At 40.5% G+C, this 17341-nt stretch overlaps 2 protein-coding genes across 3 annotated transcripts; one reads left to right on the top strand and one right to left on the bottom strand.

Annotated features, from left to right (window-relative positions):
• Positions 1-2000: 2000 nt before the first annotated feature.
• Positions 2001-13298, bottom strand: napaa (N-ethylmaleimide-sensitive factor attachment protein, alpha a). Its single transcript, XM_060913125.1, has 11 exons — positions 12919-13298; positions 10077-10156; positions 9862-9978; positions 9715-9761; positions 7086-7163; positions 5497-5552; positions 5322-5406; positions 5139-5243; positions 4982-5050; positions 4790-4840; positions 2001-2779 (listed from the first exon to the last, which is right to left on the bottom strand). Exons 1-11 carry the CDS (start codon positions 13014-13016, stop codon positions 2678-2680), a joined length of 888 nt encoding a protein of 295 aa, XP_060769108.1. The 5' UTR covers positions 13017-13298; the 3' UTR covers positions 2001-2677.
• On the top strand, positions 13284-17211 carry si:dkeyp-117b8.4 (E3 SUMO-protein ligase ZBED1). 2 transcript variants are annotated; one of them, XM_060913122.1, is made up of 2 exons: positions 13284-13437; positions 13854-17211. In XM_060913122.1, the coding sequence occupies exon 2, from the start codon at positions 13878-13880 to the stop codon at positions 16548-16550; it is 2673 nt and encodes an 890-aa protein (XP_060769105.1). In that variant the 5' UTR covers positions 13284-13437; positions 13854-13877; the 3' UTR covers positions 16551-17211. The 2 variants fall into 2 exon arrangements, with proteins under 2 accessions (XP_060769105.1, XP_060769106.1); XM_060913123.1 differs by lacking the exon at positions 13284-13437 and adding an exon at positions 13445-13595.
• Positions 17212-17341: the final 130 nt, after the last annotated feature.

The following is a 17341-nucleotide window of genomic DNA, read 5'->3' as shown; positions in this document are numbered from 1 at the left end:
TGGAATTATGACTGAATCTGATTGGCTGCGCGAGAGGCTTTACTGAATCTGATTGGTTGCGCGAGAGGCTTGGCTAAATCTGATTGGCTGTAAACTCTACCTTGGGCAGCTCAGTTTATGATAATGTAGGGGAAATAAACGTGGATTATTATTATTATTATTATTGTCTACTTTAAGTTTACTTTTTATCCAGCAGTTTCTTATTCTGAAAAGCACCAGTAGTTACATTTTCTCGCCTGTAGATGCCGCCAAAAGCACTAATATCGCTTCAGGGTATCACGTGACCAGGAAGTGTCGCGTGTCGAAGAAAGCTGTAACAGCTCGAACGTCAAAAATATATAATTATAATCTCCATAGTGCACATGTAGTCCATCAGTAAAGCCAAACCTCTCCCTCAGGATGACTGTAGATTATAATAAATGCTAATGAGAACCAAACAGGCGGAATATTACAGTAGTGTGGAAGTCTATTCAAAAGAGCAAAATTATTCAAAAATAATGAAAAATGTTTCTACATTTTAAAAATACTATAATAGCAGGAAACAGTAATAAATGAAACAAAGTCAATATTAGGCGTGACTTTTTTTCTTTAAAAAAAAAAGTCTCAGGTACAATGAGTGCAGTTTGATAAAGAAATGAGCTGTAGGTTTTACTGAGCATCTTGCAGAACCAGCCACAGTTTTTCTGGACACTTTGTCACACTTGCATCTTAATTTTGCACCCAAACCCCAGTAGCCTTCACTATGTTTTCTTTCTTAATATGAAAAGCGGCCTCGTATGTAATATGCTGCTGAGATCCAAACATTTTTTTTTCTCTAACATTTAATTTTGTGATGGAAAACAAACGTTTGGAACTCTAAAATGTGTTTTTTTTTGTACTCACTCGATAATGTAGAAGTCATCAAATAGAAATCTATAATAATGTTTGTATGAAAAGAAGAAATAAAAGGTGCCTAAAACTTTTGCACAGTACTGTATATCCATTAGATATCAGCCTTGGGAAGCTATGTGGTGAGGAAGTTCCATCACAATCTCAGATTCTCTCACATAATTTGTACTCAGAGCCCAATATTTGAACCTCAGCTAGAGTAAGATTATAGTACCCAGGTACATTTTATTTTAAAAGAAAAACAAGCTGTATAGGGGTGGTGTAGTGGTTAGCGCTGTCGCCTCATAGCAAAACGGTCCGGGTTCGAGCTCCGTGTCCGCGTGGGTTTCCTCCGGGTGCTCCGGTTTCCCCCACAGTCCAAAGACATGCAGGTTAGGTTAACTGGTGACTCTAAATTGACCGTAGGTGTGAATGTGAGTGTGAATGGTTGTCTGTGTCTGTGTCAGCCCTGGCGACTTGTCCAGGGTGTACCCCGCCTTTCGCCCGTAGTCAGCTGGGATAGGCTCCAGCTTGCCTGCGACCCTGTAGAACAGGATAAAGCAGCTACAGATAATGAGATGAGACAAGCTGTATACAGGTATGAACAATTTGAACAAATGAATACTCAAACATGTCTTGTATGGATATTATGATCTTTGCAGGAATGCAATCTTTGCAGTATGATTAAAAAGTAGCATTTCCAAAGCATTTTTGATGAAATCTATTTATTGTTTGGTAAAGCTGAGCTGTCAAAGTACTAGACATCTAACAATAAATCATGTGACGACAAATTGCGATGCAAATTTATGCAGATTTGAAAAGAATTTAAAAATTATTTTCAGGCTGCGTAATCTTAATTTTTCCCCAAGGTGTAATTACATTATTTAGATGATAATAATAATAATAATAATAATGTACAATAGCAGGAATACACACAACTTTAGCTTAGGTGGAAGTAACACAGCTCAACTGCTGAAAAAACAGATAAAAAAAATCTGAGAGTTGTTGTGTGATTGTACAAATAGATTTAACAAGAAATCAGAGCTAACTTTTTACAGACTGCTGAAAACTAAGGAAAAGAGAACCAGATGGAGGGAGTACACATTCATAAAAGTTTATTAAGAAAAGGCCTATTTGTTAATAACTTGAAATTTTTATTTTTAAATCAAAGGAATATTTTAGCAAAATGGCTATTACATTTACAACCTTTACAAATGTGGGCCCAATGGCTCCAACCTTTACAAATGTGGGTAAAGTTGATTATTAAGAAAATGAAACAAAATTGTTTTTATTTATTTATTAAATTTAACAAGAGGAATATTGAAGGTGATAAAAGTATATGAAAACAAAATGTTGCATTTATTTGGCAATAAAACTTTTCATTTTTCCCCCCCAAAACATTGTGGGAAAATCGAATCATGAATTCGGTGACTTGTTACACGCTCTAACGTACCTCTAACCAGAATTAACTCGTGATCAAAGCGATATAAAAATAACAGCAACTAACAGGAATACTGCAGGGCTTTTACTTCTTGGCAGAAAAGAAATTACGTTACAGTGTCTTATGTTTTCATTTAATAGTTTGGGGGAAAAAAAAAAATCATATGGGATCGAAAAGCAACTCATGAATCTTAAACGCTATACAGAAATCAACATTACACACCCAGAAAAATGTTCAGCAGTTAAATAAATATTACTCAGTGCTGTTCATGGGATCAGGAACAGCTCATCAATGTGAGAGTAGTGTGGAAGTGACCCATTCTAACGTTCAGCTGATAGAGTCAAAAATTACTGATGGGTAGCTGTAGTGTTAGCGGAGATCGCTCTCGTCCTCCTGAACCGTCTTCTTGATTCTCAGTAACATGGTGGTGTACCACTGATCCAGCCGTGTGATCGAGTCAAACTCCTTCACCTAAGAGTGAGAACAAACAACGGTCCATTTCCTGCATTAGTCATCATTGCTTTAGCTGCTTTGACACGGGCAGTGGGAACAAGTTGCGCCCACTTTTCTTCGCGTTTACTTTTGATCGGTGACAAACCGGAGGTCAGACAGGTAAAACACAAAAGTGTGCATGCGCAAATCAATGATCAGAAGCTTGTTTTTAACTTGGTTTATTGTTCTCTTGCTGCTCATTTCTATTTAAAACGCTCGGTGATTTGGCGGTAAATCCAACTTTCACTTCTGGAAAACTGATTCACTTTGAGTGATGTGTTGTTCAGGGAACAAATAGACTCTTTGAATCAGCTCTTTTTGATGAATTTCAAATTGAAAAAGCAAACAATGATCTGTATCTCCCTGCAACTGGATGACGGTAAGAACTACTTTAATCCAGTTTCACTGCGACTGGTTTGGGAATCACTTAAAGTGTATGTAATGCCTTACTGTAATGCTTTAAAATGAATATATCATTAGTAATGACCAAAATTAATTAATTAATAAAGCAGGGGGCTCAGGGCTAATCTCGCATGACGTCATACGTGGAACCCCAGTTATCTGGGTCGTTTCGGTTCATCTGACTCCCTGCTTGTTTACTCGCTGAAATTGGATATTGTTGTTGGAATCTTACAAAAATAATGATGGGAAAGCGCTGCGTTGTGTTTGGATGTTCAAATCCATATACAACAGGATATTCAGTTCAGGAATTTCCAAGAAATGACACGAATCTAAGGGTGAGGTTTGTGCAAATGAAGCAGGCAGATTTCGTGTCACCTACTACTAATAAATCTGATTCATCAAGTGTTCACCACTACCAGAACGACCACATGGAAATTACTGAAGAAAAAAAAACCCATTTATTTAATAAATGGCATTTGATCTGACATTTGGACAGTTTGTCAATTCCCCTATTATCGCCCACTTCATATTTTCTTTCAATAATTACACTGAATAAGTATGTTTTAAAGATTATATTTCTGCATTTATTGAGGTACATGCAAATTTTTCCCTATATTTTGCAGCAGCCAAGCTTAGAATAAAAATCCACAAACCAATCTGTGTTTCCAGTTCTCTCTGACTGGTGGTGCACTATCGGCGGTGAGCGGGACTGTCGTGAACGGAGTGAACTGGCATCTGTTTCTTGTCTTGAGGGCTCGAAAAGATAATCATTTACTCCGGAATATCCTTGATAATCATCTGCCCCTTCATCCGACATATAAGAATCTCAATGACCATCAGAATTCTCTCCAAAACGTGATTCCATATCGAGACTGGTCTAACCGCTGCTGCGTACAGGAACGAAATTGATACCTGGATTGTTACATGTGCGACGTCACGCACCCCTTTGGGATCTTCAGGTTCAGTCTCGGCAGATTCCGTGAAAATTGGCTGATCCTATTGATTTTCCATTAATTTATGGCCTTTTGGATCAGCTATGGTTTGAAAACACATGGTCAATCAACATGATTGTTGCTTTGTACAAGGAAAAAAGTGGGGTTTAATTTAGGGGCATTAACGCCATCGTTTAAAGGTGGAGACGTTTGACAAGGAAAAAAATCCAAGAAGAATTAACCACTGAATTTGCCATGAAGTGGTCTTGTCTGGATGATAAATTACGTGGATGAGCACTACCACACACGCATAAGCCCTCCTACTTGCCACTGATTGTGTTCAGACAATAAGTGGGAACAAGTTGTGTCTGGAACAAATTGCACCACCTCGTAAAGTTGCACCCACCAGTGTCAATTTGTTCCAGAACAAAAATAGTGTTTAGACGGGCAGTTGCGCCAGGACGTTTGTTCTGGCGTAAGTGCCCGTGTAAAAACAGCTTTTGAGACATTTGTGGATCCATGAACCTGATCTGGTCACAAATAATTTGCGTACAAGGATTACTCATAGAGCAAAGTTTGCCTCAGCTTTTAACACTATATTCTACATTATTAACACCAGAGTGCTGCTGAATCCTCGATTCTGAAACAAACTTACAGCGTTTGCATACGCATCAACATCTTGCTCCTCATGTGCTTGAAGAAGTTTCTGTTTAAAAAAAGGAATAAAAAGGTAAATCAATGTAAAATAATAGCAAAAAAAAAAAAAAAAAAAACCACAACATAAAGTATCTTGAGTGTCACACATCACTAGCAAGCCAAGCCAAGAAAATAACGTTTTAAAGCTGACCTTCAAGAGTTTGCACTCCCTGCTGTCTGAGAAGGCAGGAAACATCTCCTCATATCTTTGCACAGCCAGCTACATTTGATGAAGATTTCAATAATAAATCAATAAGCCTGTCCAGAAGACTGCGTCAATGCAACCTGCTAATAACAATACGAATCACCTTGGCATTCAGCATATCAACGCAGAAGTGACACAGTGCTGCCTTGAAGAAGTGATCCTTAGCCCCGTACTTCAGCAGGGTGTTGTCCATGGAGTAGGTCCCAATCTAAACACATTTACATGATTACAAACACAAAACACCAACCTGAGGTTGCGTATGATTTTATGGTGTTGAAATACACACCTCTTCAAAAATCTGTATAGCTTTCTGGTATTGTTCAAACTGGGCGGCATATGTAGCCACTTTAAGGAGGCACTTGTTGGCAGAACTACAAGAGAAAAACAGATCTTCGATCACCTTAGACTGTGTTTAGTAAGAATTATTTGCATGTGTGTTTTTTAGAATAACCTCAAAGTACCTTTTAGACTCTTCTCCTTTGTAGTAGTCCCCGGCCTGCTCATAATGCGCAACTGCCTGTGATTTAAAAAAAAAAAAAAATTGAGAGCAGGCTTGTAGTACTCGAGTCCAGGACTCTATTTTTTTGTCACATGCCATAATAATTTGGCAGAAGATATTTATATCTACGTTAATTTTGATGCATGTGCATCAGATAGACTCTCGGGTGCGCTCCGGACAGTGCGTGCGCCATAAATGACTCACACCTGCACAGGATTAAGGCACAATCAGCGTGCCATTGAATTTGCTGTGAAGTGGTCTTGTCTGGATGATAAATTACGTGGATGAGCACTACCACACACGCATAAGCCCTCCTACTTGCCACTGATAGTGTTCAGACAATAAGTGGGAACAAGTTGTGTATATTCTGAAAACGCACTTACTTTGCGAAGTATTGAGTTGCGTTGCTGACACATTACCAAGCCTTATTTCCTTGTTTGGTTTCCTGATCCCAGATTTCCTGTTTCTTGTCTTTGATTCTGCAGAGTCTACAATAGCCTGTTTGTGTGTCACTCGACCTATTTCCTGTTTCACCGTTTTACGATTTTGCCTGCCGTTCTGGATTGTTTACCTGTCTTCACTTGTATTAATAAACACACCTTCTGCACTTACATCCATCTCCCAACCATCTCTGACAGAATACTTCACACTCCCTGATAAAGAGAATGCACACTGAATGCACATTGAGTGAACATGACGTATGAACAACAGCCTGTTCATATGTCATGTTCAGGAACAAACTAATGTTAATAGCGCTAAAACAGCCACCGCCAAATGGTGCGGTTGGAGTCTTGTTCTCGGACTCGACTCAATAGTGGATTCGACTTTTTTTAAATTACTTGGACTTGAACACTGGGGACTCGAGACTGGACTCGGACCCAAGGTTTAGTGACTCAACTACAAACAATGGAAGAGAGATAAAGGCAGAGCAAATTAAAATTCAAAAGGCTTGACAATTTAAAAAACAAAATAAATAAATTATATATATATATCAATCACAGTGCTACTCTCCCTCTCTCTCTCTCTCTATATATATATATATATATATATATATATATCTCATCTCATCATCTCTAGCTGCTTTATCCTTCTACAGGGTCGCAGGCAAGCTGGAGCCTATCCCAGCTGACTACGGGCGAAAGGCGGGGTACACCCTGGACAAGTCGCCAGGTCATCACAGGGCTGACACATAGACACAGACAACCATTCACACTCACATTCACACCTACGGTCAATTTAGAGTCACCAGTTAACCTAACCTGCATGTCTTTGGACTGTAGGGGAAACCGGAGCACCCGGAGGAAACCCACGCGGACACGGGGAGAACATGCAAACTCCACACAGAAAGGCCCTCGCCGGCCCCGGGGCTCGAACCCAGGACCTTCTTGCTGTGAGGCGACAGCGCTAACCACTACACCACCGTGCCGCCCCATATATATCTCTCTCTCTCTCACAGTGCTACTATTAGTACAGAGTGCTGTGTGTTTCAGTTTAGCTTACTGGCGGCTCTCATCCCCCTTCAGCTGAAAATCCAAACATGATCTCACTCACCTTATCAATGTCCAGTAAATCAGACTCGTAGACTTCAGCTACAGTGATGTGGTGTTTCGCTGCAATGGTAAAACGTCCCTGTGGAGGAACAGAAGATCGCAGCAACATAAATACAGTACAACCAAAATCAATGACTAGGACTGGAAGTGTTTTACATCATAAATACCCATTTTACTTTGCAGAGTTAATCTGTGAAGAAGTGTCACCAAGACAGAATTTTAATATTCTTTACAAAAACACCACCACCACATTCTGATAAATGTTTGTTAGTTCCTGTTTCTCAGCAGGTTTTCCTGCATCACTGACGGTTGCTTGTGTTTCGAAAAATAATTGGAAGAGCTTCATTTCCACTTGGATGAAAGCTTCTCTTCACTACGGTTTATTTAATCATAAGAGGAGGCAAAAATACACTGATTTCTTTTCAGAATCTAAGAAAAGCAAGTTCAGTAATTAATGAAATAAATAAGTCATGAAAAATAAATACATAAATAAGCAAGCAAATAAATTGGATAAATATATACTCAAGAAAAAGAGTGAAAGGAAAAAAGAAAATAAATAAAATAGTCAAGAAAGAGTCAAGAAGAAAAAAAAAAGGAACAATATACATAAACAAAAAAGTCAAGAAATAGCAAGGAAGGAAGAAGAAACAATAACAATTATTCGCTGAAGGTGAATATCGATCGGTGAATAATTGAGCCTGAGGCAGACAATTGTTTTAATATAAATACACAGGTAATTTAAAAAAAAATAAAAAATTCAAACCTCAAAAGCTTCATGCAAATGTAAAAATGGCACGCCACAGACTTATATCACTTATTTACGCCGAGTCACATAAAATCCTTTGTTTTGAAATCAATAAAATAAATCCCAACTCCGCCTTACCTTTGAATAGTTTTAGAGCAAACTTCGTAGCCTCTTTAATGCTTTTAGGAACACCATTTTCTTTCATCATTTGTAATTCTTCCTCACTTACAGTGACAAAGCGATTGGCCGCCATTTTGCCGAGTCACTCAAGGTGATTATCGAGAATTAGTATAAATATACAGGCGACTATAGAAAATCGTGTGAGCTGATTGGTTGAGAGATTCAGACAATTTCTCGATAATCACCTCGAGCAACTCGGCAAAATGGCGGCCGATCGCTTTGTCACCGTAAGTGAGGAAGAATTACAAATGATTAAAGAAAATGCTGTTCCTAAAAGCACTAAAGATGCTACGAAGTTTGGTCTAAAACTATTCAAATGTAAGGCGGAATTGTGATTTATTTTATCGATTTCAAAACAAAGGATTGTGTGAGACTCGGCATAAACAAGTGACAAGTCTGCGCCGTGCTGTTACTACATTTGCATACCGCTTTTGAAGTTTGGAAAAAATTTTAAATACGATATTTTTAAAATAATCACCTGTGTATTTATACTAAAACAATTATCTGCCTCAGGCTTAGTGAATATTGGTGATTATTATACATATAGGCCACTTTTTCCATGGAATAAAAACATGTATTCTATTCCCTTCTAGTGGGTTTATGGATGACATGCAATACTGTTATCATATCGCTTATCCTCCATGTATTGCGCACAATCATTTCTTTGTCGGTCTGGAAGAGAGAAGACGAGGCTAATCCAATACTACTGCTAGGTTTAAGCACTAAATAAATAAACTTAAACTAAAGCCGCGCTGAACACCTGAAAGGGTACTAAAACTTCATTATATATTCTTTACGCATATTTACAAGAGAAAAACATACCAACGGACATCAAAAAGCTGGAAGAGAGGCACGTTGGAGATGTAAAACTTCCATGCAAGCGAGTGACTGTGACAGTTTGTGAACAAACATGGCCGCGAAGTTTGCTTCGTTAAAAGCGGAAGATTTTGAGAGAATTTTGGCTGCCAGGTTGCTCAGTTGTGCGTAGTTGATGTTGATTTTAAAAGTAATTAGGTAAATTACACAGGAAAAAAAAAAATTATATATAATATTCAGCTTGACTGCACTAGCATTGGCCTTCGTTAACACTACGCCAGCTAGAAGGTAACTGGACTGCCACGCTAACAGCACCAGGTCACAGGTAAGCTAGTGTTGGCCTTCGAGAATGCTGATATGAAGTGTGTGCATGTATAATAATAATAATAATAATAATAATAATAATGGCCAGCTTTTTTCCGTGGTATATCAGATATATTCCATTCAGCTACTCATCTTCAACTTGTTCAATATCATGCTAGCTGAATGGAATATATCTGATATACCACTCAACGCCAACCAATATTATTTAAATAATAACCTTGACTACTTCTCCGTTATTATTCACCGATATTTTACTTCACCTTCGGTGAATAATTGTTAAATAGTCCAAATTTCTCGACCAATCAGTGCACATGATTTTCTGTAATCACCTGCGTATTTATACTAAATCTATAAACAATAAATAAATGGGCAAGAAACAAGAAGGAAGGAAAGAAAATGGTCAGATAGAATCTTATAACCGTGAGGTCTGAGACTGTAGAATAACGTCAAAATGAATCAGAATCAGTTTTATTGGTTCAGGAAGAGAAAGAGTGTGAGTCCTGTTACAGTGTAATAATGTGTGTTCTATCCATACAGACTGAACACCCAGGCTCTGGTTTCTCACCATATCTGTGTAGATATCGATGGCCCGAGTCAGACACTTGATGGCCTCTGAAGGAAGAACAGCACACAGTTACAGTAGAAACATTAAACTTTTCACTACTTGAACTGAAATGAAATTTCCTTCAAACCAAGAAAACAAGCTGTTCACCTTCTGGGTCTACTTTTTTGTACGCGTTGCCAGCATCGATAAAGCTGACGGCAGCGTTGTGCTTGTTTTTTGTTTTCAGGTGCACTTTTGCAGCTTGGTAGAACGCATCGCCTGCAGCTGAAAGAAAAAATAATGAATCAAGCAAAATGCTCAAGGTGGGTTTTAAAAGCAACTCGTGTCTTAATGATGCAGTGGCAATGTTGTTGCAGACATACCACGCCAGTTCTTGGCCATCTTGAACATATTCGCAGCTCTCGCGTACATGTCACAGGCTTCCTCTGCCTTGGAAGAGCTCCTAGAAAACGGATAAAGCAAGGAGGTAATGCAGCAGCTCATGGAAGTGCCGAGTCATGGTCATACTTGAATGACTTTGGTAACGTTTACAACGCTATTTGTTGGATATTTTCAAAACCTATTGCAAACCCATAGCACTTTTATTCCAACTACAACTATTGGGAGCTTCTTTGTTGAATTTTACAATTAACAAAAATACACAAAGTGTGATGAGCTCACGTCCATTCTAATTGCCTGAGCATGTTAAGGACATTCTAATGATTTACTGTTTTGATAAATATTTAGCCGTTTATAGTTCAGATAACAGTCATACTTTTAACCTGACCTCATCTTTCGATATTACAATACAACTAGAAATGACAACAGAAAAAAGGGGAACAAATTCAATTTTCCAGCGATCTTTGGATAACACAACTTCCTGTTTTATCATACGACACGTAGGTGAATGTGTTCAAGTAACAGGGTTGAGTGAATGTTCTGAGACACTGAAATGCACTTCGTTCATCTTTAGTAATCGCTTCATCCTGGTCAGGGTTGCGGTGGATCTGGAGATTATCCAGGGAATACCAAGCATGAGCTGGGAATACGTCCTGGATGGGACAGCAGCCCATTCACGTCTAGAATAACCAGTCCACCTACTGGCATGTTTATGGGAGTTGGGAAGAAACCAGAGACCCCTGAGGAAACCCACACGGTCACAAGGAATACATGTGGAACTCGGTACAGGTAGTAATCCAAACTATATTCCAAGCATTTTAATGATGAGTATTAATATTTCATGCTTAACAGTCTCAACAGAGACTGCTTCCGAAGGACTCTGAGGAACACCAACCTCTCTGCAAAGCTGCTGGAGTCATTCAACCACTGCTCGGTCGAGAGCATACTGACATGCTGCATAACGGCCTGATATGGTAACAGACAGAGCAGCTCTTCAGAGGGTTATTAATCCGGCACAAAAAAAAAAAAAAAAATCATCAGACTTCTCCTGCTCTCCCTGGAGTACATCTACAGAGCTCGCTGCCTCAGCAGAGCCTGCATAATCGTTAAGAACAATACACATCCCTTTCATCACCTGTTCTCACTACTGCCAATCTGGAAGACGCTACAGAGCCTTAAAGGCCTGCACTTCTGAACCCATGAACAGCTTCTTCCCAACAAAACTGAACTCACCCCCTCCACAACAATTTTACCTCAAGTGCAATCACAATCCACTAATGTGCAATAACTGCATAAGTCACTGTAAATTATTTTATACACTTTAAATTCTATATTGTATTTTTATAGTTATTTCTCATTCAGCTGGTAACTTCCTTTAATGTGTGTACATATGAATAAATTGGGTTCAGTTTTTCCTTTGTTTTAAGAGAGACAGTAAATTTTGTTGCATGTTATCATGCAATGGCAATAAAGGGCATTCTAGTTCTGATTCTGAATGTTCATAAAGGGACACTGTAAACATCACTTTCACTATGTCTAACCTGTCTTTTACATGCATATATATTTGTAAATGTCATATCAGTGGCAGCTCAGTCATGGAATCACCCTAAATATATATGTTTAAGTGGTATTTTATGGTAACTACAGTTGTTTTTACCTCCACCAACTTTGTTGGACGAGGTTATGTTTTTGCCTCTGTTTGTTCCCAATGTAACTCAAAAAGTAGTGAATGGATTTGGATGAAATTTGGACCATGGACCAAGGAACAATTGATTAGATTTTGATGCAAATCCGGATATGTATGTGGATACAGGATTTTTTTTTCTGTTCCCAACGTAACTCAAAAAGTAGCACACAGATTTGGATGAAATTTGGAGGAAAGGTGGACCATGGACCCAATTGATTAGATCTTGAAGCAAATCCGGATATGCATGTGGATACAGGATTTTTTTTTCCTGTTCCCACTGTAACTCAAAAAGTAGTGAACAGATTTGGATGAGGGGCGGCACGGTGGTGTAGTGGTTAGCGCTGTCGCCTCACAGCAAGAAGGTCCTGGGTTCGAGCCCCGGGGCCGGCGAGGGCCTTTCTGTGTGGAGTTTACATGTACTCCCCGTGTCCGCGTGGGTTTCCTCCGGGTGCTCCGGTTTCCCCCACAGTCCAAAGACATGCAGGTTAGGTTAACTGGTGACTCTAAATTGACCGTAGGTGTGAATGTGAGTGTGAATGGTTGTCTGTGTCTATGTGTCAGCCCTGTGATGACCTGGCGACTTGTCCAGGGTGTACCCCGCCTTTCGCCCGTAGTCAGCTGGGATAGGCTCCAGCTTGCCTGCGACCCTGTAGAAGGATAAAGCGGCTAGAGATAATGAGATGAGATGAGATGAGATTTGGATGAAATTTGGAGGAAAGGTGGACCATGGACCAAGGAACAATTGATTAGATTTTGATGCAAATCCGGATATGTATGTGGATACAGGATTTTTTCCCCCTGTTCCCAATGTAACTCAAAAAGTAGTGAACAGATTTGGATTAAATTTGGAGGAAAGGTGGACCATGGACCAAACAACAATTGATTAAATTTTTATGCAAATCCAAATATGTGGCTTGTTGGAGGTATACACTCTACCAAATGCCCTTCTAGTAGTAGTAGTTGTTGTTGATGATGATTTCATAACATCACTACAGTTGTTTGAAAACTATTGATATGACTAAAATATAGACTTTGCTTCTAATTTGATTGATACTACAATGTATAAGTGAACAGGAACCAGGAGTTTTAACCCAGTTCACCATGCTCAAGTCTTACCAAAATAAAAACAATCCACTCACCCGAAAAACGTGCCAAAGAACGACGCAGACATTTTCATTTTCTTGTCAGCTTCAGCAACCAGATCCATTGCTTCTTTTTCTTTTCCAGAATAATCCATTTTATATCACTCTGTCCTGCCGTCTTCAGTATCTCTGAGAAAGTTGTGCAGGCTCTCTTGTTATGCACACATCATTCAGACACCGGAAGTAAATTCTATCTGACCCAGAAATCTCAGGGAGCGTCGCAAAAAACCGAGCCTTTAATTTCAGCGATACATAAACATGACTCTTGATCTTGTATATAAGTAATAGTCTATATTGTTAATGTATGTAACGTCTAATACTCTATGAGGTGCTGTATGACGTGTATATCGAGGACGCACACGTGTTTGAATACACGTATACGTTCCAGAGACTTTTTTTTTTGTTTATATATAATTTACACCGCCCCTCTGTCAGTAACCGTGGGAAGTATTTCCGGTGTAGAGGTCGCAAAATGTGAAAGGAGGCCGTTTTGGAATTGTAAACTTCATACTTTGGGTATTGTTTGGTTTTTTTTTAAACGCGGTGTTTTGAAACGTGATTGTAAACGCGTTTGGCGTGTGCGCGTTAGAGTGTGACGCAGGGACTACGCGGAATTGGCACGCGATTTGTTACGTGAATTAAATGTTGTAGCGTTAGCCTGGAACAACATTGAAGTAAAGTTATTTACAATAAAACGTCACTTTATATTAATTTACCCATGGTGTTTAAATTAACTTTAGACTATATTTGTATTATTACAGCCACTGTTGTGTCTGGAATTAACGTACATCATGATGTATACATGAAACGCCACTCATTCATTCTCTTTTTGGCTGAAAATGTCTGAGGGGAACCCCATGCCATGACTGTAGTAAGCGTGGAGACTGTTACTGTAGACTCTATACACAGTTAACTCTTTGTTTCTCTCTTAGCAAACCAAAACGAAAGCCATACACATGGAGTTCCCGGGTCGAAGGCGGCCTGGTAGTCTCGGCACTCCAACTCTGAGGAGAAGAATGGATCGCATGTTACCTTTCTCAGAACGTCGCACATCCAAAGTGTGGGACCACTACACCCAGCTTAGTATGCATCGAGTTGAGTGCAACCACTGCAAGAGGCAGTTGTCCTTTCACAACAGTACCACGTCGATGAGAGAACACTTGGGACGCAAGCACAGCATACGTGACGGAGCGGTTCCACCTCCCAACACAGCCGATGTCCCAAATCCCTCAGCATTACGTCAACACATGGCCCCGTCCACTTTACTTAATGGCAGATTCCCCACGTCTAACGCGGCAGTGGATGTGCCGACAGGGTCCTTTCAGCCGGTAGTACCCGTTATTGTCAAAGAGGAGCAGCATGAAGAACTATCAGCCGAGGCAGCTGAGGCCAAACACACTTGCACTACGTTTGTCCCTGGTTCTGCAGGAGGACTTGGTACTTCAAATGCTAATTCCATTCCCAACCAGGATATAGAACCGACATACAGGTTTTCTCCAGATGAACTTAACACCACACTCAACGGTGGTGGCAGCAACAACAGTGCTGCCAGGGGTTGCAGTGATAAGCGGGCAGGTCTCTTCACAGATCTTATCTTGGAGATGGTGTATAGAGACCTGCAACCTTTCTCAGTGGTGGAAGAGAGAGGATTCAGACTCTTGCTTAGTTGCCTTGAACCAAATTATCCCGTTCCATCACCTTCTTTGCTTGGGAACCTTCTGTGGCATCGCTACCACATTCTCAAGCAATGCCTCCAGCAGCATCTTCAAACCGGCCTTGCTCCCCGCTGTCTGGCCATTTGCACTGAACACTGGCGTTCGGTGGAAGGATGCAGGGTTGAAGGAAGTGGTCAGTTCTACCTCACTGTCAGTGCACATTTTGTTGACTCTAACTGGCAACTGGCCCGCTGTGTTTTGGATACTCGTCCAATACCAGAATACAAAGGCAACACCACCAACAGTGGGCCTGCCAAGTTTGCATACACGCTAAAAGCCGTTCTGTCAGAATTCCACCTTCCTGAGAGTTATGTGTTCTGTGTTGTTTATGACATTCCCTGGGGTATGGAGTGCAGGAGGCAGGGGAACATGACACTTGATCAGGAGTATCAGCAGGAATTTCCTGGACCCAGTCATGCTCCTGTGCAATCCCTTCCAGAGGGCTGGGAACCACTTCTTTGTGCAGGGGAAGCTCTCAAAATCTGCGTCCAAGAGGGGCTTTATGTAGAGACTGTCAGACAGGCACTTGCGGATGCACGTGGGATTGTCTTACACTTCCAACATGATGTTAATGCTGCAGTAGCTCTAAATCAGAAAGCAGAGGCTGCCAACAAAGGTGCAGCACGGCTGGTCCTGGATGACCCAGGTCGCTGGGCCACAGCTATTGACATGTGTGAAAGACTGCTGGAGCTTAAATGGGTGGTTAGCTCGGTGCTGGAAGAGCAAAAAGCTGCACCTAATTTGGCTGACCATCAGTGGCGTTTATTACATGAATTGGTGCCGGTGCTAAGAACTGTGCGCATTGCAGCATCTTTCTTGAGTGAAGACATCAATGCTTCGATTTCTTCCTTGATGCCATGCCTCCAAGGTGTGTCTCGAATTCTGGGGCAGAACATGGCTGAGTGCAGCTGCCCTGTGGTCAGGGGAGTCATGGAAAGGATCCGTGCTGGGATGGAGAAGCGCTGGAGACTGACTGATGAAGAATCTTTGCTTGACAGCCCTGCAGTCCTGTCATCATTCCTGGACCCAAGATTCAAGGAGATGCGATTTCTCAGCCCACATGCCCGCACCAAGCTCCACGACAAGGTCAAAGAGCTGTTATCTGTTCAGGCTTATGCAGATGACCGAGAAGTGGACCAAGATATAGACAGGGGCTTGGAAGTGAGAGAGAATGAGACGGCCTCTGGGGAACCTGCTGTTTTGGGACTGGATGACCAATTACCTATTCCCACAGTGGCATCATTGGATTCCCCTGAGTCATGTACCTCATGTGCAGAGGAGGGTGACAGCATTGAACTTCAGCAGAATGAGAATTTCGTAGCTGTCTCATCTCCTGAACACATTAACGAAAATATTATTGTGGGTTCACCTTCCAAAGCTACTGGTGGACGTAAAAGAGCAGCCAATGTGGTTGGACTGTCATCTGCAGTGACATGCGATCGGCAGCTCACTGCCCGAATGCGAATAAGTCCTGTTCCTCAAAGTATGTATGACCTTCTTCTAGGAGAGGATCCTACTGAACGAATGCCTGAAATCCAGCAGCAGCTGGAGAATTACATAGCAGAGCCACTGTGCAAGCGTAGCCTCTCACCTCTTCACTGGTGGCGTAACAAAGAGCACCGTTTTCCCGCAGTGGCCCGACTTGCACGCAAATATCTTTCAATCCCAGCTACGGCTATTCCTGCTGATCGTGCTTTTGCACCAAGGGAGTCACCTGTGGCCCACCGGAGAGCTATGCTGGGGCCCAAACATCTTGACCAAGTATTGTTTCTTCATCAAAACTGTGATTACGTAGAGCAGCTTAAGGGTGGTCTTTCAGGACATCGAGAGAGTGACCAGAACACTAGTCTGAGTGGGAACCAAAGTAGAGACAGTCTGTATCAGACTTTAGTGTCCTATGACAATAAGGTTTAAGTGAAGAAGGACAGATTACTGTTTATGGACACAAGACTCTTAAGCATTCTCAAAGTACTCGAATGTATTGAACTCAATAATTTCACAGTCTTTATTTTTGACAAGTATAAAAGTAAGCTCCTTGGGTTTTGTCATTGTAATAAACCTGATTAGTCAATAAAGATTGACTATTTTTAGCAGTTTAACAGTTGTGCAGCTACTAAAAGTTTTACTTACGACCACAAAAATTATCACAAATTTGAAATAACGCTGATTCCTATTCCATAGAAGGAAATTATTACACTACCTTTCTTAGTGTTTGGACTCTGGGAGTTCTGGAGAATGGTATGATCATTGTCTTGTAACTCTGGCGTATTCAATAGTATGCTAAATTTTATGTGCCTGCTCAATACTGTGCAAGTGATGTGTGTTCAGTTAGAGGGTACGGTCCGAAATGTACCTTTAATTAAAGTGATCATTTCTCAAGCTTTGAATATGTGAATACAAAAAAAGTATTGCCAAGTTCATGCATGCATTTCAACAGTTATTGTTTATTCCATGTACAAAATGACATGTTTTGTAACTTGTGACATCAAGTACTGGTTATCGTCCCTCAATGTAACAGCTGATTTAAGATGTAATTCATGAACTGCATGTCAAATTAAAGCTTATATGAAACAGTTTCAAGTGCAACAATAACTTCTGTCACAACAGACAGGGATCGCGCAAGTAGGGGTATGAGACGTGCTGTTTGTGAATTGATACTGTATGTTTCAGCTATCATGCAATCAGTTTAACTCAAAACAATGGAA

Source organism: Neoarius graeffei, chromosome 28 (genome assembly GCF_027579695.1).
Source record: "Neoarius graeffei isolate fNeoGra1 chromosome 28, fNeoGra1.pri, whole genome shotgun sequence".
NCBI classification, from domain to species: domain Eukaryota; kingdom Metazoa; phylum Chordata; class Actinopteri; order Siluriformes; family Ariidae; genus Neoarius; species Neoarius graeffei.
The sequence above is the reverse complement of the archived record's forward strand: the minus strand, read 5'-3'. Positions and strand labels throughout refer to the sequence as shown.

What these genes read in the sequence shown, in the direction of transcription:
- napaa (XM_060913125.1), bottom strand. Translation starts at nt 13,016, where the DNA reads ATGGATTATTCTGGAAAAGAAAAAGAAGCAATGGATCTGGTTGCTGAA. An exon ending in CAAAAAAGTAGACCCAGAAG is followed by an intron (nt 9,762 to 9,861) that starts GTGAACAGCTTG and finishes TTCTTCCTTCAG; the next exon opens with AGGCCATCAAGTGTCTGACT. An exon ending in GGGAGTGCAAACTCTTGAAG is followed by an intron (nt 4,841 to 4,981) that starts GTCAGCTTTAAA and finishes TTTTTTAAACAG; the next exon opens with AAACTTCTTCAAGCACATGA.
- si:dkeyp-117b8.4 (XM_060913122.1), top strand. Translation starts at nt 13,878, where the DNA reads ATGGAGTTCCCGGGTCGAAGGCGGCCTGGTAGTCTCGGCACTCCAACT.